The sequence below is a fragment of the Panulirus ornatus genome, chromosome 53 (assembly GCF_036320965.1).
Source record: "Panulirus ornatus isolate Po-2019 chromosome 53, ASM3632096v1, whole genome shotgun sequence".
In the NCBI taxonomy this organism is placed as follows: domain Eukaryota; kingdom Metazoa; phylum Arthropoda; class Malacostraca; order Decapoda; family Palinuridae; genus Panulirus; species Panulirus ornatus.
In genome coordinates this window covers 17,882,285-17,904,007 of record NC_092276.1, presented here as the reverse complement: position 1 = coordinate 17,904,007, position 21,723 = coordinate 17,882,285, and the positions used below count along the sequence as shown (strand labels likewise).

Here is a 21,723-nt window from a genome sequence, read left to right as displayed (position 1 = left end):
TAGTGCAGAGGTGGGAAATTATGAAATTGGCGAGACAGTAGGTAAATTGGGGGTGCCTAGAGTAAATGAGAGTGGAAGTTATCCTGTGGATGTCTTTATTGGGAAGGATTTATTCCTAGCAAACTTCTTCTTCCACAAGATGATCCACAGATATACATGGATGAGAAATGATAGAAGAGAAAAACAAGAGGGTATGCTTGAGAACTTGTCTGTGGATGAGAGGGTGAGAAAGGCTCGGCTAGATTCTGAAGTTGCGAAAGACAGCCCATTGTGCAGTTCTTTTGGGGGGTGAGGATCAGGGAGAATTGGAGTTACAGTGTAAGGAAGAATGGAGTGGTGAAATTGGTGGCAAGTGAAGAGATGAGTCAGAAAGAATGCACATACATCCTCTTTGTCAATCTGTCCTCACTCATTGTCTCCATATGTCCAAACCTTTTCAACGCACCCTCTTCTGCTTTCTCAACCAAACTCTTATATTTCCATACATCACTCTCACCCTTTCATTACTTACTCGATGAAACCACCTCACACCACACATTGTCCTTAAACATTTAATTTCTAACTTATCCACCCTCCTCTGTACAACCCTATTTATAGCCAGTGCCCCTCAACCATATGACATTGTTGGAACTATTATTCCTTCAAACATACCCATTTTTGCTCTCCCAGAATCTTCACCCCTTCTCCCATCCTGTGATTCACTTATGCTTCCATGGTTCCATCTGCTGCTAAGTCCACTCCCATATATCTAAAGCACTTCTTCCTCCAATTTTTCTTCATTCAAACTTACATCCCAGTTAGCTTGTCCCTCAACCTTACTGAACATAATAACTTTGCTCTTTTTCACATTTACTCTCAACTTTCTCCTTTCGCACACTTTTCCAAACTCAGTCATCAACTTCTGCAGTTTCTCACTCGAATCAGCAACCAGAGCTGTATCATCGGCAAACAACACTTGACTCACTTCCCAGGTCCTCTCATCCGCAACAGACTGCATACTCACCCCGCTCTCCAAAACTCTAGCATTTACTTCTCTAACCACCCCAACCATAAATGAATTTAAACAACTATGGGGACATCACACACCCCTGCTGCCGACCAACCTTCAGTGGGAACCAATCCCTCTCCTCTCTTCCTACTCGTACAAATGCCCTACAAACTTGATAAAAACTTGTCAATACTTATAGCAACTTACCTTCCACACCATATACTCTAAGACCTTCCACAAAGATTCTCTATCAACCCTATCATATGCCTTCTCCAAATCCATAAATGCTACTTAGGAATCCATCTGTTTTTGTAAGAATTTTTTGTATCTTCTTCAAAGCAAACACCTGATCCACTCATCCTCTATCACTTCCAAAACCACACTGTTCCTCCCCAGGCTGATGCTCTGTACATGCCTTCACCCTCGCAATTAATACCCTCCCTTACAATTTTCCTGGAGTACTCAATAAACTTATTCCTCTGTAGTTTGAACACCACCTTTATCCCCTTTGCCTTTGTACAGTGGCACAATACATGCATTCTGCCAATCCTCAGGCACTTCACCATGATCAATCTACAACACAGTCACCGCCCTTTCTTAATAAATTCAATTACAATACCATCCAATTCCACCGCCTTGCCAAATTTCATCTTCTACAAAGCTTTCACCACCTCCTCTCTTAACCACACCATTGTCCCAGACCCTCTCTGCATCTGCCACTCTTATCAAACACATTCAACAAACCTTCAAAATACGTATGCCATCCCTCTCTCTCTTCATTACTACCTGTTATGACTCCCCCCCTGCCCCCATTACCAATATTCCCATTTGCTCTCTTGTCTTATGCACATTATTTATCTACTTCCAAAAGAATTTTTATTCTCCGTAAAGTTGATTGATACTCTCTCCCCAACTATCATTTGCCCTCTTTTTCAACCCTTGCACCTTCCTTATGACCTGCTGCTTTCTCTTATACATCCCACTCACTAACCTTTCTAATCTGCCCACCTCCCACCTTTTTCATGCCACATACATTTTCTGCACATGCCATCACTGCTTCCCTAAATACATCTCATTCCCCACCCACTCGCCTCACATTATTTGCTCTTACCTTTTGCCATTCTGCATGCCATATCTCCTCTTACTTCCTCACACAATTCTCCTTTCCATGCTCACATATTCTCACCACTCTCTTTTGCCTGATATTCTCTCTTGTTTTTTGGAAACCACTACAAATCTTCACCTCCTCCATGAGATAGTGATCAGACATTCCACCAGCTGCCCCTCTCTGCACTTTAACATCCAAAAGTTTCTCTTTTACACACCTGTCAATTAACACACAAAGTAATAATGCCCTTTGACCATCTATTAACATACATCTTTTTTCTTTTCTTTCATACTATTCGCCATTTCTCGCGTTAGCGAGGTAGCGTTAAGAACAGAGGACTGGACGTTTGAGGGAATATCCTCACCTGGCCCCCTTCTCTGTTCCTTCTTTTGGAAAAATAAAAAAAAATGAGAGGGGAGGATTTCCAGCCTCCCGCTCCCTTCCCTTTTAGTCGCCTTCTACGACACGCAGGGAATACGTTGGAAGTATTCTTTCTCCCCTATCCCTAGGGATGATTAACATACATATACTTATGTATATCCCTTTTTAAACCAGGTATTCCCAATCACCAGTCTTTTTTCAGCACGCAAATCCACCAGCTCTTCACCATTTCCATTCACAACTCTGAATACCCCATGTACACCAGTTATACTCTCAACTGCCACATTACTGTACTCTGCATTTAAATCACTCCTCACTAATACCCAGTATCGTGCATCAAAGCTGCTGGCACACTCACTCAGCTGCTTCCAAAGCTCTTGCCTCTCATGATTTTTCTTCTCATGACCAGGTGCATAAGCACTCTTCTCTCTTTGTCCCCTTTTAGTTTTACCCACATCAATCTAGAATTTACTTCCTTAGACTCTGTCACACACTCCCACAACATCTGCTTCAGGAGTAGTGCTACTCCTCCTTTAGGTCTTGTCCTTCTCTCCAAACCCTGACTTAATCCCAAGACTTTTCCAGACCATTCTTCCCCTTTACCCTGAGCTTCCTTTCAACTCGGAGCCAGAGCATCCAGGCTTCTTTCCACAAACATACTACCTATCTCTCCTTTCCTCTGATCATGGTTACATCCACGCACATTCAGACACCCCAATATTAGCACTTCCTGCTTGACTCCTGTTTCCTCTTATAGAAATTGAAATGCAAAAAGTAGAACATATCAGTATAAACTTGACAAAAATATATGACAGCCCAACCAAGAAGCTAGAAAATTAAGGGACAGCATGGAACTACTACAAGAACATTAAAAGAAAACTTGACATGTTGATGAAATCAGTCTTAGATAAGCAAAGAATAGGTGATTATATAATGGAGGTGGCAGCTGAGAACTGTCTACATAAAGCAAAACTTGAGGTAAGCGCTTCTCACTAGCCCTGCCATTTTGGCTTACTTTCTCCATAGGTACTCATAGATAGATAGTTACTCAACCTGTCAAATTTTCTGTCCCAAAAAGTATCTACAATTATCCTTACATTTCCATCATTGTATGAGCAAAATGGAACCATAGAAGCAGAAGTGAGTTATAGGATGGGTTAGGAGATGAAGGCTCTGGAAGCACTCAAATATGTGGAAAGAGAGACTGTTACCTGGGAGGGCAAAAATGGATATGTTTGAAGTTGTAGTGGTCCCTACAATATTATATGAATGCGAGGCACATTCTCTAGAGAAGGCTGTACAGAGGAGGTAAGATGTGTTGGAAATTAAATTTTTGAGAATACAGTGTGTGATGTGAGGTAATTTGTTAGTAATGAAAGGGTAAGAGAGAGGTGTAGTAATAGAAAGTGTGTGGTTGAGAGACCTGGAGATGGTGGGCTGAAATGGTTGGGTCATATGAAGAGAATGTTAAGAAAAGTTGACAAAGAGGATATATGTGTCAGAAGTGGAGGGGAAAAGGAGAATCGGGTGACTAAATTGGATGGACTGAAAAAGATTTTGAGATATTGCCTGAACATGCAAGAGGTTGAAATGCTGTCACTGTAGCCTTGTTGTGGATAGGAAGCTGTGGTTTTGATGCTATACACATGACAGCTAGAGAATGGATATATAAGTGGATGCAGCCATTCTTCGTCTGTTCCTGCACTGCCATGTTAATGCCAGAAATGGCGATCAAGTATGAAAAAAATGATGGTGACTGTATCAGATGGTCATGCCTAAATACTGTTTGCAAACTTACACTGATTTCTTCCTCTTTTATTTCTTTTACAGGTGTTGAATCAACTAGAGGAGTTATTATCTGACATGAAATCTGATGTGACGAGACTGCCAGCCTCTCTAGCTCGTATACCACCAGTAGCACAACGACTTCAGATGTCGGAACGGTCTATCCTATCTCGATTGGCCTCAGGAGCTGGTAATTTAGACAAGTCCAGTCAAGGGCCAGGTGAGGGGTCACATGCTGCTAGAATAGATACATCTTTCTCTTTATAACTTGTGGCTCACTTCACCAATATCCTAAGATTTAGTAAGATAGGCTTTTTAACCCATTTTCTTCTGCAAGATAAGGTAGTAGGTATCCAGCCAAGGAACATGATTGCTGCACATGTGTCTCTTCAAACCACTTTGCTTGGTGCCAGTGCAAATACCAGTGGTTTGTATTATCTACTTCAGACATTTGAGTTAACCCTTAAGCATTGGTATTGCTTCTGTGATCCATTTCCAGAAGTCTAGGAAAACAAGATATCTTACTTTTATGTAAGATTTCTGTTATGTGATTTAGGGAGGTTGATGTGTTATTAATGGAAACTACTAAAGCATTGGAAGCATGTGGGGGGAACCATGGTAAGGGCTGTGGGGCATAATTGTGGATAGGGGCTGTGGTTTTGGTGCCTTACCTACAATAGTTAGAGAATTGATGTGAGTGAATGAGGCTTTTTCTTTGTCTGTCCATGACACTCCCTCATTAATTTGGGAAACAGTAAGCAGATATGAATAAAGAAATTCTTTAAAGAAAATGCCAAAAATGTGGTATACAGTACATTTTTGTGTGTTGGTTCAGGAGAGTGTTGAATAGACGAGGAAAGCCCTGCAGAGGTGACAAGGATACTTCTTATGTAAATATAGGATAAGTATTTTTTTTTCCTGGTATGATTGCATTCTCTATACACCTAATCACATTATATGGTTTATGATGTCAAGGTGTAATTTTTTGTCACGTGTACATATCTTTTACATATATTGTCTTTTTTATTTAACATAAACAACTTTGATTATATGAATGAATGAACAAATAACTTTATTTGCTCCAAAATTATCAACACTCATACCCCCAAATTTTTTCATTTTGTTCCAAAGCTAAACACAGTAGTGAGTGCCAACAGCTGGCTTCACCTCCAGATGACATACTTTCAATTTCTTATATGTTCTGTGTGTTACTGAGGTACATGATATTATTTCCCAGTGGTGACAGTATGCTTTAAGTGACAGTTCTGGATAATTTGGGGAAACAGACATCAGCTGGGAGGAGTTTAAACAGAAGTATTTATTTTTTTTATTATACTTTGTTGCTTTGATTCTTGTGACTGTGAGAGCAGGCTATAAGGTTTATCACAAGATGAAGGGAGCAGATTAAGTGTTGAGGAGAGTTCATAACTTACAATCATGGAGACCCCAAGTTGCATCTCATGGTAGTCATGGACATGGAAAGCATAATTTGAACCTTGATTGGACAACACGTTAGCCTGAGACATGTAAAAGTATAATTTGTTTTCTGATGAAGATTTCTAGGACTATGAGACTGAATTTCCATAATCCCTCTACAGGAAGGTCTCAAGATACAATACTTCGGCTTATGACATTTCAGGCTTATGAAACTTTAGAATTAGGTTAGAATATTTCGCCTTAAGAAACTATGCTTCAACTTCCGGCAAATTGGGAAAAGAAAAATTTTATATTATCATGCCACTTCTTACCCCGTCATTACTTACTTAATCGATCCCTCATCACACAACATATTGTCCTCAGACATTTAATTTCTGGCCCATTCATCCTCTTCTGTCCTTTAAAACCTAAAGTCCAAGTCTCAAATACAGTGCAGCAGTCAGGCCTACTGTGCCTTTAAATATGCCTAACATTGCCTTCACCGAGAGTGACCTATTTTTCCACACACTCTTCAGTGCACCCAAGATGTTCGCTCCCTCACCCACCACATAGCTTACTTCAACTTCCATAGTTCCATTTGCTGCTGTGACTGCTCCGAAGCATCTAAAGCACTCCACTTCCACTGGGTTCTCTCTGTTCAAGCTTGCACTTCTATTTACCTGTCTCTTTCCACTGCTAAACCTAATAATTGACCAGTTTTCCCTCCCTGTACATTTACATCCAGGAGTCTCTCCATTGCTTGATTAACATTTAGTATATAATCCAGTGATGTCCACTGTAGTTGTTGGTGCTACTCACCTAGGTATTGGAAGGGTTAGTGATGGCTACATAGTGAGCCAGCACTCCAGTAGCTGTCATATTGCATTCTTTTAACCTAGGTAGTTGTCTTTTTTCTTTGCCTCACCCACACGTGGACTGCTGACATTTTACCCACAAACATGCATTCTCTCCATGTCACATATTACCGTTGACAATACTTAACTCACACAACTTATTGTTTGTAACTAGATTTTCTATTGGTGAGTGTAATGTACTAGCCCTGTCTTTTGAAAAAATGGTTTGAGTAGTAGGTAGGAAAGAAGGTGTTTTTGGTCTGATATACCAGGGAGGTATGTTAGCTGTACTACCAACCTGGGTATCAGGAGGGGTAGTGATGGCTGCTTAGTGAGCCAGCACATCAGTGGTTGTCAAGCTGCAGTCATCTGAACCTGGTAGCTGTTTTTTCTTTCTGCCTCACCCACACATGGCCTACTGGCTTTTGTACACAAGTATACAATATCTCTGTCTTGTAATACTTGACAGCACTTAACTCACACTGCTCATTTGTAACTGAATTTTCCTTTGATGAGCACTATGCTCTCACCCAGCCTTTTGACAAAAAGGTAGGGACAGTAAATAGAATTAGCAGGAAGGAGTATTTGGGCAGTAACATAAGGTAGAAGTATTGGGTAGGAACATTAGGCAAGAGCATAAGGTAGAAGTAGTAGGTAGGTACATTTGGCAAGAGCACTAAGTGGAAATAGTCTGTTGAAACATTAGGTAGGAGCGTCTGCAAACAGTGCACCAGAGTTGCACTCCGCCAGTGGCCCGTTAAGGGAGAGGCATAAAGGCTAAGAAGCTGCATTGAAGTTCTCTAATTATGGAGACTCTTGCTGTGGCCACCCCCTTGAGGGAGTTCCAGTTGGGAACAGGCATCAGATATATAGGTAGTTAGATGGTAGGTAGGAACATTAACTGGTAACATTAAGTAGAGATAATGGGTTGTAATATTAGGTAGGAACATTAGGTAGTAATTGGTTAGAACATTAGGTAGGTGCCTCTAAAACTTTGTACTAGAGTTGTCTAGTGCCAGTGATCTGTTTGGGGTGAGATACTAAAGGCTGAAATAAGCAGCCCTGTAGTTCAACAATTATGGAGACTTTTGCCATGGCCAGCCCTTCAAGGGAGTTCCCAAAGGGAATGGGCATCGGAGATACAGGTAGATGGGTAGCTCACTTTCCATCATCTCGACTCACCTGCATGTACTTTTTTTTTCAAGGCTTCCGTCAAGGACAAAAGTCCACATCAAGGTCGGGCCATAGTTGAAATATATAGAATTATGAAGCAGAAAAAGAAAAGACAAGGGAAAGTATTTACACAATTTGGAGGAAGTGAAAAACCTGTCTTTTGAAATGTGCCAGGTCATAGTTATTGGAAAAAGAATGAGAAGTTAGGGAGTTCTAAAGTTTCAACATGTAGGGAAAGAAGTAGAGATCAAAGTGACCCACCCTGGAGTTGCTGATTGCCGCACAATATTCGTGTGACGCATCTGCTTTTTGATTAATGCTTGGTCTAACTAGTGGTGTGGGCACGCAAACAGCCAGCTCTTGGGAGCAAAAACCGAAGTAATACCTATAGAAGAGGGATAGTGAACCACCATTGCGGTGTAGGGCAAGGGGGTCAGATTTGGAAGGTAGCCTGGAACAGTTTATAAGTTGGATTGTTTTTGACTTGACTATGTCAAGTAAGGATGCAGAGACAACCACTTCAGATGTGAGAGCAGTACGCCATACAAAGATAAATCAATCCTGTATATGAACAGAGCAACTGTTCAGAAGAGAAGTTTCGTCATCTAAACAGGACACTGAGTTTCATAGAGTTAGGCTTAGCTATTCCTGTAATGTGGGGTTTCCAAGAAAGAGCGGATGTTACTGTAATACCAAGTATGTTAATTAAGTCAAGAGACGGAACTGCAGAACCATCAAAAGAGAGACAAGAGTTGTGAGGAGTTTTCAATAGAGGAGTAGAAACTAAGTCTTGGAGGCATTAAACTTAGCAAGATTTTTTGTACCCCACTAAGATATTATGTTCATGTGAGTTTATTGAGGAAGCTGTGTCAAGATGAGATGTAGATCGATTGAGAGAAGAAGGAGCATAATTAAAGGATGTGGATGAATGCAGTTTTGAATCATCAGTGTATGAGTGCATTTGATTATTTATGGAGACAAAATCATTGACATGAAAGAGAAAAAGTGTAGGGGACAGGACAGAACCTTGAGGGACACTGCTGTTGATGCAGAAAAGTGTGGAGGCTGATCCATTGACAACCACAGAGATAGATCAGTCAGGGACGAAGCTAGATATGAAGGAGCAAAGTGAAGGAAGGAAGCCAAAAGAGGGGAGCTAAAAGATGAGACCTTGATACCAAATCTTGTCAAAAGCTTTAGATATGTCAAGGGCAACTACTCATGACACCCCAAAATCTTTCAGGGATGATGACCAGACATTAGTAAGCTAGGAAAGATTATCACCAGTGGATCATGCCTTACGGAAACCATGCTAGTGATCACAGAGATGATGATTTTTGCGGTGTTTAAGAATAAAGGAGTTGAGGAGGATTCAGAGACTTCGGAAATGGTAGATGCCAAAGCAATAGGACAATAGTTAGAGGGGTCAGAGCAGTCACCCTTCTTATAGAATGTATCAATGCATGCTTCCAGGGAGAAGGGAAAGTTTTGGTTTTTAAACAGAAACAGGACAAGCAAGCACAGGTGCAAGTTCAGAGGCACACTCATTCAGTACACAGGGATGGAAGTGCTTTTTGGACAGTCTGAAAAGAGATTACAGGAAGAGGCAAAGGATTAGTAAGAGGAGCATCAGGGGGTGAAGGAATGTTAGAGTCATGCAAGGCAGAGTTAGAGGAAAAGCAGGAACCAAAGAGAATCACTGTGAATGGGAGAGACAGCTATTGTACCATCAGAATGGAAAAGTTAAGGAAAGGCAGAGCGGTAGAAGTTGTTAGAGATGCCCTTAGCTGAAGACCAGAACGACCTATTATTGGATGATGAGAGGTTGTTGCACTTCGCCTCTCGGATAATGTGTTTATAGCGATTACAAGAAGCAATAAAAGCTGAATGGGTGCTTGAGGAAGGAGAGTTTTTCCGAGCTCAATATGCCTGATCCCTTGCCTAAATGACCTCAGAACAGGAACAGTTGAACCGTGGTTTGGATGAAGAGTTCGTCTTGGAGATAGAGAGGATAAATGCTTCCATTCCCATAAGAATAACTTTTGCTATGTGTTTGGCAGAGACAGAAGCATCACCACATAAGAGAAAGTAATTTACTCAAGGAAAGTCAGAAAAGAAGTTATGTAACTTATTCCAGTCAGCTTTGTTGAGGTGCCAGTATTTATGCGTAGAAGGGGCTGCTGAGGGGGAGGTGCCATCAGAATAGAAAAAATTTATGAGAGTGAGATCAGATGAACCAATTGGGGGTGAGATTATGTATTTACAGCGGAATGGACTAGAGGTGAAAACAAATTCAGAATATTTGAAGAGTGGTCACAGTAAGTAGTCATCAGTAAGAGCACGATCAGTTGAAGTGAAGCAGGATAGCTGTAGACTGAGGGATGAGAAGTAAACTCAGATCCAGGTGCTGGGAGTTTTCATGATGGTCCTGAATATTAGTAGGCTGTTGATGAGTTCTGGATTATTTTTATTAAGAACAGAGAAACCTGAGGGCTTTACCCTCTGTAACATTTGCAATGGAGGTTTATAGACTTTTTATTTGTCTGATGCTGAGTTCATTTACTAAGGTCCTTAACAAATAGATCTCAACAAGTAGTTGTAAACATACTATCTCCAGTGCCTCCTTAGTAAAAAGTTCATTACACTCAGGAACTGTACTTTATTCCTTCACTTCAATCTTATAACTGACATTGACAAACAAGAGCTGTAGTTTCATATCATCCGTTGCAGATGATACACAAATTATGAAAATCACATCAATAAAGGATTCTGAAAGGCTATAAAGAGATATAAACTAAGTCTTTAGCTGGGCAACCAAGAGCAACATTGTTTTCGTTGGAGATGAATTTCAACTCCAGTATATAGGGAAAATGAAGAAATCTTCAACACAATACCAGTTAGACACACACACTATCATAAACTAGGTAAATAATGTGAAAGACCTCAGAGTAATGTCTAATGGCCTAACCTGTAGTGAAATGCAACAAAACAACAGTTGCCTTGTGCAGAAGGATGGTAGGCTGGATCTTGCAGACCTTCAAGGCAAGGGAAGAAACACAAATGGTGATATTACTCAGGGCGTCAGTTCTTTCATGAATTTAATATTTCTGCATTTTAACATCACCTTACAATACAGGCAAAATTATTGAATTAGAAAGTGATCAAAGATCTGTCACAGTCTATACTAATGTGATAAAAGACCTGAATTAATGGGAATGGCTGAAATCTCTGACAGGTTATAGTCCCTCGACCTCAGATGGGGAGGTATATCATCATCTATACTGTAATGTCCTAGAAGGTATGGTTCTCATCTTACATTGGAAAATAACATCCTACTGACACAACAGGCATGGAAGACTTTACAGAGTACTACCTCTGAAATCCAAAGGTGTGATATGCTTAAAATGAGTGAACACTTAAACATATAAGGCCCAAGACTTCAACACTTTGCCAGCTATCGCCAGAAGCAGTATGGGATCCACATTATTGAAGTATGTGCTGGACAAGTACCTACAACGTGTACCAGACCATCCAGGCTGTGGAGGTCATGTGGGCCTGCAGACCGTAGTTTCCAACAGCTTGGTCAACAAGCGGCCCAATCCAGCAGCATGGGCCCATCCCAGACTGTGAGAGTGAAGACCCCTGAAGATTTCATCAGGTGTTTGCTGGGTGATTGGAGGATATCACAGCTTTGTCACAGGAATATAGATATTTAAAGAGTGTTATAAAGTTTGTAGAGTTCAAATAACATTAGGTTTGACAGAAAAGAAATGGCAGTTGAGAAACAAAATTCGTGGTAAATGGCATGTGAATTTGGAGATTTAAAGTCCTCGGTGCATACAGCAGGCATATTTGTATTGGGATATGCACAAACCCATATGAAGTGTAAAAGTTAATGTAGACTTAAGGAGCATGAAAAGAATTTATGAAAACACAAGACAGGTTTCCAAGAAAAGTAAGTGTAAGTGAAGTTATAGCAAGGTGGTTTTTCACAGAGGAAAGATTAGTAGGAAGACCACAAATATCAGAAGACTGTGAATATTGGTGAAATTATTGGAATAAGGTTTTAAGGCTATTGCCTAAACATTCTCTTTCATTAGCAACGTTTTTAAAGGGAACCACATTATCTGTGCCCTATGACAGTGAGACTGAGGTATTACATGGCCTATATGCTTAAGGTTAGACATTTCGTATACAGTATAATGTTTTCTCCTTTGTTTTTTTTATCTTGGATAAGTTTTGGGTAGGAAACACGGTAGTTGGTGATGCATGGAGGTTACTGCATGGGGATGCCTTGCTGGACAGAAAGACATGGCATATTTTTCATAGAAGGCTAGATATAGAAACATTAGTGTATCCTTGTATACCAAGTACAGTTTAGTAGTGCATGCAAATTATTTTCAGACTGGATAGCATATATGTACCCTTGATTTTATTAAAAACCTAGTAGTAATAGTCAAGGTGAATATTGAATTTTGTCCGATAGATATAGCTGCCATTTAATCTGAAGTTGTTCCATTTTGCATCAGGTATAGGAAATCATGCCTGTGAAATCCAAAGTAAATGAGTGTGTTATGTTGTTGGTTTACTAGGTTATACAAAATAGTAAAGGACTTTAGGAATAGCAATAGTTGTGAGATAGTTGAACTCATGATTTTATGACTGACCTCATATCAGTTACAGTCCCGGTATGGCTAAATATGCTAAAGCAAGGTGATTTATGTGTGGCAAAAGGGACAGGAGATAGGAGAGGCTTTATGAAATGGCATCTTAAAGCAACCAGGGAAAGGTTATCAACAGATGATTTTGTAATGTTGTTATTGATGTATTTGTTAGGAATATTTTGTTTTTAGTTGCTAGTGTACTATGTAATGTTGTGTGTGTTACTAACATGGCTGTACTTTTTCAGGTCAAGAGACCACCCAGTTTCCCGTGGGTTATTCACCTACAGGTCAACTCCCAGCCCTGGGTAACACCAACTTTGCTAACTTCCGACCCCAATACTCACTCCCCGGTGCTGCAACGGCCCCAGGTGCTGTGCAGGCAGCCTTCCCAGGTATCCCTCCCATGGCTGCCAACCCTGCCTCCAAGTAGAACCATGCTGATGCTGCTGATGCTACTCCCGCTGCTACTGCTGCTCTGCGTGGCCCAGTGTGACACTAACCCAGCTCGGTGAGTGTGGCTGTCACTGGTGGTCAGGAGTAGCCACTGCTACATTAGGATGCCAAACCTATTTATGGAGGAGGCTTGCTAATTGGATTATCTCTTGGCTATTGCTCAGCATTTCCTTGCTCTGTAGATGTTGCCTTTCTGTGATAAGCACCAAATGTGGATTGGATGCCAATAACAGTAATGTCATCAGTATTCATATATCTAAAGTATGGAAATGCAGTGGCATATCATTATGAAAAAATCCAAATATCTAAAATTGGTTGTTAATACTCCTGGCTGCCATCATAACTAAGTGGCCTGTAACCTCTGACCAAGGGAATGTGATACTACATAGCTGTCTTGCATGACTATTCTGTTGGTTGCTTGGTGACTTTCACCCACCCATAATCCTTAAAATTACCAGATAGCATGTGTTTTTGAGATACCACTCGGTATGTTAATAATTCTAGATATTTTACTTTTCCTTTTTATTTCCATAGAGACACCGAACAAGGTCTGGTGCAGTACACCAGATTATTGTTTTTTTATTTGATTGCCAAGAACAGAAATGTAACTAGACCAATTTTTTATTTGCTGGAACATTAAAGAAAAGTTGTTGGTTTGTTTGGAAATGGATGAGGAATGGTAAATACTCTGTTATTGAATAACGATAAACTGTATGACACTTTTTTCATACATATTTGACATTTTCTGTTAGCAAGGAAGCATCAAGGACAGATAACTGAGCCTTAAAGGGAAAATCCTCACTTTCTCCCTTCTCTGTTTCGTCTTTTGGAGAAGTAAAACAGGAAGGGAGGATTTTCAACTCCCCACTCCACTTTTAGTCGCCTTCTTCGACATGCTGGGAATATGTGGGAAGTATTCTTTCTTCCCTATCCCTAGGGATAAAACTGTATGACACATAGCACTCATAATGTCATCCTCATCTTTTGCCAGACTGAGAAAGGAGTGGCACTTGCAAAGTTGGCTATTTTCACAGCTCCAGCTGTTGAAGCTAAACTGCAGCAACTGAAATGTTAGCTGAAGAATTCCATGTAGTTGTCATGCTTTTACACTTGACAATACTTAATTCAATTCACACAGTTCATTCTTCGTAACTACGTTTTCCTGCAGTTAGCACTATGCACAAGCCTTGCCTTTTGGCAAAATGGTAGGAGCAAAAGATAGAAGTAATAGGTGGGAACTTAAAGTCAAGAGTATTAGGTAGAAGTAGTTGGTAGGAACATTAGGTAGAAGTAGTCAGTAGGTACATTTAGTAGGAGCCTCTGCACACACTTTGCAAGAGTTGCCCTCAGCAAGTGGCATGTAAATGGTGAGGCACTAAAAGCTAAGAAGAGGCACTAGAGTTCACAAGTTAAGGAGACTTTATAGCCTTGGCTACTCCTTTAAGGGAGTTCCAGTTGGGAACAGCCATCATAGGTGTAGATGGACTTGTTGATGTTTGATTTTGAAAGGGCACAGATGAAAAACAGAATTATTAAATCCAGAAAAGGAGAAATTGAAGAGTGACTAGGGATAGATGTGAAACACCCCCAAATGCTTATGTAGAACAAATATTGTTATGGGAAATTTTTACCATACACAGTACTACCAACCTGCTGGAACAGATACTATGACCAAATGCATAAGTATAGCAGTATCTTCCTCAGGTAATAAGTTTCTGAATTCAGATAGTGAAAATTTGAGGAAACTTTAGTTGAGCTAAACTAAGTCAGCCAATCAGGAGTCTGGGTTAAACTTTTTTTTTTTTTTTTCGCTGTCTCCCGCGTTTGCGAGGTAGCGCAAGGAAACAGACGAAAGAAATGGCCCAACCCACCCCCATACACATGTATATACATACGTCCACACACGCAAATATACATACCTACACAGCTTTCCATGGTTTACCCCAGACGCTTCACATGCCCTGATTTAATCCACTGACAGCACGTCAACCCCGGTATACCACATCGATCCAATTCACTCTATTCCTTGCCCTCCTTTCACCCTCCTGCATGTTCAGGCCCCGATCACACAAAATCCCTTTCACTCCATTCTCCCATATATATGGGAGTTTTTGTTAAACATATATATGATAATTTTTTAGCATGTCATCTTGTTTTACTTGAATTAAAAGATTGCAAAAAAAAAAAAAGTATTTTCATCTTCAATCATTCTGGGGATAATGAGGGTTCCAAAAACATTCCCTAATGCATCTAGTCCAGCTCGATGCTTTAGAATTCCTTACAAAAACAACTCATGGAATGATTCTCTCGTTATTCTTATAAAACGCATTTCAGTATGATTTCCCATACAAGCTGAACATAATTGTTGCTTAAACCAGTAATAGAAGAGCATACACAAGCACAAAAACTCCCAACATATATAGGTAGGTAGCAAAACATTTGAAGCCTATTGACACATTACTCTTAACACATCTTTTTTCTTTTTTTGTAAACGATTTTCAGTACTTAAACTAGGCTCATCAGCTGGTGCCTCAGTTCCCTGGGCATGTATCCCATACCATCATAACATAGGCTGGTCATACACAAGCACAAAAACTCCCAACATATATAGGTAGGTAGCAAAACATTTGAAGCCTATTGACACATTACTCTTAACACATTTTTTTTCTTTTTTTGTAAACGATTTTCAGTACTTAAACTAGGCTCATCAGCTGGTGCCTCAGTTCCCTGGGCATGTATCCCATACCATCATAACATAGGCTGGTTTGGACTTATAAGGCTAATGTTCTCACATGTTCTTTCACATTTATTGCTAGACTCAGGCAGAGAGTAGCAATATCATAGCTGAAATTCTCCAGCATTATCTCCCTGTCACGAATTATAGCAGTGTGTTGCAGCAGCTAGCTATTTGCAACAGCCATATGTAGCATTCAGATGATAAGGCACCACTACCACTTTTTATCTTCATATTGGTCCAAAGGTAGTCATATAAGTCTACTCCACCTTTTCCTTATTTTAGGCACTTGGTTGCTCTACAATAACATGTTTCTAAGTGCTGAAGTCAAGTTTGTAAATCATTGATGGAGGTTTTCCATTTTAGATATGATGTGTTTCAGATATATGGGAGTGGACTTAGCAGCAAATGGAACCATGAAAGTGGAAGTGAGTCACAGAGTGGGGGAAGGGACAAAGGTTTTGGAAGCGATAAAGAATGTGTGGAAGGAAAGAATGTTATCTCAGAGAGCAAAAATGGGTATGCTTCAAGGAATAGTAGTCCTAACAATGCTATATGGTTGTGAGGCATGGACTTTAGATAGGGTTGTACAGAGAAGGGTTGGAAGTGAAATGTTTGAGGACTATGTGGTGTGAGGTGGCTTGATCAAGTAAGTAATGTAAGGGTAAGGGAGATGTATGGAAATAAAAAGAGTGTAGTTGAGGGAGCAGAAGAGGGTGTGTTGAAATGGTTTGGACATATGGAGATAATGGGTGAGGAAAGATCGACAAAGAGAATTTATGTGTCAGAGGTGGAGGGAATGAGAAGTGGGAGACCAAATTGGAGGTAGAAGGATGGAGTGAAAAAGATTTTGAGCTGTTGGGGCTTGAGAACATACAGAAGGGTGAGAGGCGTGCAAGGAATAGAGTGAATTGGAACGATGTGGTATACTGGGGTTGATGTGCTGTCAGTGGACTGAACCAGGGCATTTGAAACATCTGGGGTAGACCATGGAAAGGTTTGTGGGGCCTGGATGTGGATAGGGAGCTATGGTTTCGGTGCTTTACACATGATAGCTTAAGGCTGAGTGTGAATGAATGTGGCCATTTTTGTCTGTTTTCCTGGGACTACCTCACTGAAGCAGGGTGTAGCGATGCTGTTTCCCATGGGATGGGGTAGCGTCAGGAATATATGAAGGCAAGCAAGTATGATTATGAACATGTGTATATATGTATATGTATGTGTATACGAGTAGATGGGCTATTCCTCGTCTGTTTCCTGGCGCAACCTCACTGACACAGGAAACAGTGAACAAGTATAAATAAGTATAGATATAGGTGGTACAATAAACCATAGAATGACTAAAGAAATGCATGAGAGTGATGAGAAGTATATAATTTAGATAGTCATGGAAGTGGCTCTTAAGGTGATGAATATAAATCACAGCAATTAAATGTTTTATTCTTTAATGATATATTTGCAGACCAAGGAGGAAAGTTGTGTTTGTGCTGAAATTGACAGTCTAATTTGAACATATGAATGACTTAACTTTAAGTTTATGTATAAGCAGTCCAGAATAATTTGTATCATGAGAACCCAGATATCTCTCCCAAGTCCTACTTACAAACACTACCCTGTTAATAGGTTAAGATTAAGTAATTGTTCTCACTGTTACTCTACTAATTCAGCTCTTCATGGATTTAATATGATATCAGTCTTTAAAAAAACAGTGAAAATTTATATACTCGAGAAAGAATATGTAAAGGGAACTTCATAAGTGTGATTTCCATTTGTAGACATAACTTTTTCTCATAAAGTAGGTAAATGTGTTCTGAACATGGGCACAGTCCTGAAGATGGTTTATGATGCTAAGTTGTCAAGGGGGAAAGAAGTTATAAGTTTATTATTCAACAAAACTTTTCTATCTTGAAGTACACTCATCAGACAAAAACATGCATTAGAATATATTTTACATTGGTTTTACACAATTAAGGTTATTATTTATATCCCTGGGAACAAGAAGGAAAGAATACTCTATAGATTCACCATTGATTCATCACACGAGTCATACAGTAAGGCTCGATTGATATCTTTTGTTATTTGACTTAAGAGTTTAGTAATAAATAAGGATGGGCTGAGATCATGAAACTGCACAAATATATTCAGAAACAATGCATTTAAGCGGAACAAGGTGGTCTTCATATAGTCCTAATGTAAAAAAGCAAGCATACTAATACACTGTATGAGGAGCAAGAAAGGTTAGCACTTACCATCATAGTCTTTTTTTAGTTCTCTGTTTAAGGCTCACTTATCACTGATATCTTGTTTTATTATTCTTTTAAAATGTTCTTGTATTTCGTAGGAGAGAAATAGTTCTCTAACTTAGGTTATTTTGTGGTGATTAAATATATGTGGATGTTTGGGACCGGTTATTTTGTGGTGATTAAATATATGTGGATGTTTGGGACCGATCTGGTGTGTGCACTAAAGCAAAATAATTATTCATCCTTTTGATTATAAATCTCTTCTTATATCATGCTTTGTTCTACCGCCTCAGTAGAACAAAACTTAGGTAATTTGGATTGCATACACTGTGTTATTCTTGTATATATTTTGGCTGATTTGAGCATATTTCTGGGTTTTGTCTGAACAGCAGCATGAGATGCACTGTCATTACCAAAATAGTTGGCTGAGAAAAGGCTTTCCTTAATGATAAAATTGATAAAATTGTAAGCTTAGTAATGTAGATGCTGTGACAATTTACCCCATAATGATGAGCATCTGATGAGGTGCCATGTCCTTACTTAGGTTGACTCGGTATTCTAATCCTTATCTCCATGTTAAAGGTCTTCCATTTCATATTGGTAAGTTTACTTTTGGTAAAGGTACTTGCTGGATGTTTAGGCATAATTGGACTGGTATACATGGGCGCAATGGAATTATGCAAGTGGCAAACAATTCTTCCTTTCTCAGTGAATACATGCAGAGAACTGATGAGATAGCTTGAATAGATTCGGCACCACATGGCCAGCTTTGCTCATGTTTTATCATGATGACTCTTGTTATAATAAAATGGTGAGAGGAATGTGGGCTCTCATTTTGTATTGTAATATCTGTATCCTGTTGTTCCATATCTCAACGCATTTGAACCCAAATACCCTGGTTAGTTGTACCCCTTAGAGCATTGTTTCAGTATAGTATTCTTGCTTACATCTTGGAGCTATAGTTTTATTAGAAAAAATGAGAAAAAGAAGCCAAAAGTCATGAGTCTGAGCACTCACATCATGCCAAGAGCAGCTTTCTTTTTTTATGCTTACTTGACCAATCAGAGTGCCATGCAAACATATGCCCTCATCCAGTAAGAGCTGAGTGCTTTCCTTAAGTCCACATTTTGCCACACACACAATGCACACATTCTTTCTGACTTACTGACTTTTCAACTCAGAATGTTTTTTACCTATCATGTATGGAAGATAGCCTGCAAGTTATAGTGCATCTAAAGTGCCCAGGAAAGCCTCTCTTTGGATGTAAGTTGACAAGTGTTGAAGACCATTGGAAGATGATGAGCATCAGGGCAATGCTGGTGATGCTTTCAAATTGGCTACATTGATGATTAGAACCATTACTAAGAATGCAAACAAGATTAAAAGTTTTGACATGAATATAAATGAAAGTGACTTGTTTAAGGAGCAGTTTGCTTGAAAAAAATTGAAAGTGGGTTAAGCAGAGCAAAGCTGAGTGGCAGTGGGTAGGATTTCAGCTGTTGAGGAGCACTTGGCATTACACCCGAAGCACATCAACATCTCTCTCTCTCTCTCTCTCTCTCTCTCTCTCTCTCTCTCTCTCTCTCTCTCTCTCTCTCTCGTGTGTGTGTGAAATGTTGAAAGGATACAATATTGCTCATTTGTACTTACACTCAATTTTTTTGGGTAGAATTTAGCTGATCAGTAGCGTCTGGCATTGCTATGGCCAGTATTAGCAAAGAAGCTGGTAGACACATCACCTTCTCACCTCATACAACAATCTCCCTCACTATCACCACTACTTCCTTCATCACCACCCCCATCAAAACCATTACTTCTGTTATCACCACCTAAATCATAAGTTGCACTCATCTGACCCAGTTAGCTGTTTTTTACTTTCTGCCTCACCCACATATGGACTACTGTTATTCTGTCCATAGACATACAATTTGACCCTGTCATACATAACACTTGACAACACTTAACTCGCACAGCTCATTCTTCGTAATTCTAGATTTTTCCTGCTGTATGCACTGTGTGCTAGTCCAGCCTTTTGGCAAAACGGTAGGAGCATTAAATTGAAGTAGTAGGGAGGAGCATTAGGCAGAAGCAGTCATTAATGACATGAGGTAGGAGCCTCTGCAAACACTGCACCAGAGTTGCCCTTTGCCAGTTTCCTGTTAAGGTTTAGGCACTAAAGGCAAAGAAGCGGCACTGGAGTTCACTAGTTATGGAGACTCTGTTGCCATGGCCACTCCCTTGAGGGTGTTCCAAATGGAACAGGCATCAGAGATATGGATGGAAATCATAATGACAGTGATACAGAGATGGACTAGCTTCAGCCAGAACACTTCATTACAATATCCATTGCCTCCCACCTCCCTACCACTAACAGTGTCTTACTGACACGCTACCTCTCACATTTTATTGCAGTTGTAACTATTCATCAAATGACTATCATTCACAATACAGTATTTTACATTGATGAATGATTATTCATTATTAGTAAAGATATAGTACTTTAACGATGTGTTTGTTGATAATTGTAACCCCATTCTGTGAATATCTCATGGATAAAAAGTAGTGTCTTCAGCAACACATCTCCATATCTGCAATGGTATAATGACCCCATACAGAGCTATTTCACTTAACTGACCATTTTTCAGGAATGTATCCTAAGTGTTGATTGGGGTATTGGTGTATTGGCCTATGGTATGATATTTTGCACAATTGAATGGTTGAGATTGTCTGCCTTTGATCAGTACATCTTTTCCCTGAGAAGGCAACAGTAACCAATAAAGCATAATACCTAGGAATGCCTTGAGCTCATTTTCCTTCATTATGAAAAATAGGTCACTTTTTAAGTCTTTAGCTTACCTTAGCCTTTCAGTGCGTATGTGTTGTAGGATATCTGGTCAATCTTTCCTCACTCATTTTCTCCATGTGCCCAAACCATTTCAAAACACCCTCTTCTGCTCTCTCAACAACGCTCTTTTTATTTCCACACATCTCTCTTACCCTTACATTACTTACTCGATCAAACCACCTCACACCACACAACGTCCTCAAACATCTCATTTCCAGCGCATCCACCCTCCTGCGCACAACTCTATCCATAGCCCACACCTCGCAACCATACAACATTGTTGGAACCACTGTTCCTTCAAACATACCCATTTTTGCTTTCCGAGATAATGTTCTCAACTTCCACACATTCTTCAAGGCTCCCAGGATTTTTGCCCCCTCCCCCACCCTATGATTCACTTCCGCTTCCATGGTTCCATCCGCTGCCAGATCCACTCCCAGATATCTAAAACACTTTACTTCCTCCAGTTTTTCTCCATTCAAACTTACCTTCCAATTGACTTGACCCTCAACCCTACTGTACCTAATAACCTTGCTCTTATTCACATTTACTCTTAACTTTCTTCTTTCACACACTTTACCAAACTCAGTCACCAGCTTCTGCAGTTTCTCACATGAATCAGCAACCAGCGCTGTATCATCAGCGAACAACAACTGACTCACTTCCCAAGCTCTCTCATCCACAACAGACTTCATACTTGCCCCTCTTTCCAAAACTCTTGCATTCACCTCCCTAACAACCCCATCCATAAACAGATTAAACAACCATGGAGACACCACACACCCCTGCCGCAAACCTACATTCACTAGGAACCAATCACTTTCCTCTCTTCCTACTCATACATATCCCTTACATCCTTAGTAAAAACTTTTCACTGCTTCTAGCAACTTACCTCCCACACCATATACTCTTAATGCCTTCCACAAATTATCTCTATCAACCCTATCATATGCCTTTTCTAGATCCATAAATGCTACATACAAATCCCAAACCACCCCAACCATAAACAAATTAAACAACCTTGGAGACATCACGCACCCCTGCCGCAAACTGACATTCACTGGGAACCAGTCACTTTC

General features: G+C 40.0%; 1 protein-coding gene across 1 annotated transcript in view; it reads left to right on the top strand.

The window, feature by feature from the left end:
• Positions 1-21,723, top strand: part of Mi-2 (chromodomain-helicase-DNA-binding protein Mi-2 homolog) — a 238,028-nt gene that overhangs the window by 195,275 nt on the left and 21,030 nt on the right. The window contains exons 33-34 of the mRNA XM_071692638.1: positions 4,308-4,482; positions 12,615-12,877. Of these exons, the coding sequence (XP_071548739.1) occupies positions 4,308-4,482; positions 12,615-12,799 (360 nt within the window). The 3' untranslated portion in view covers positions 12,800-12,877. The remainder of the gene's footprint in view (positions 1-4,307; positions 4,483-12,614; positions 12,878-21,723) is intronic.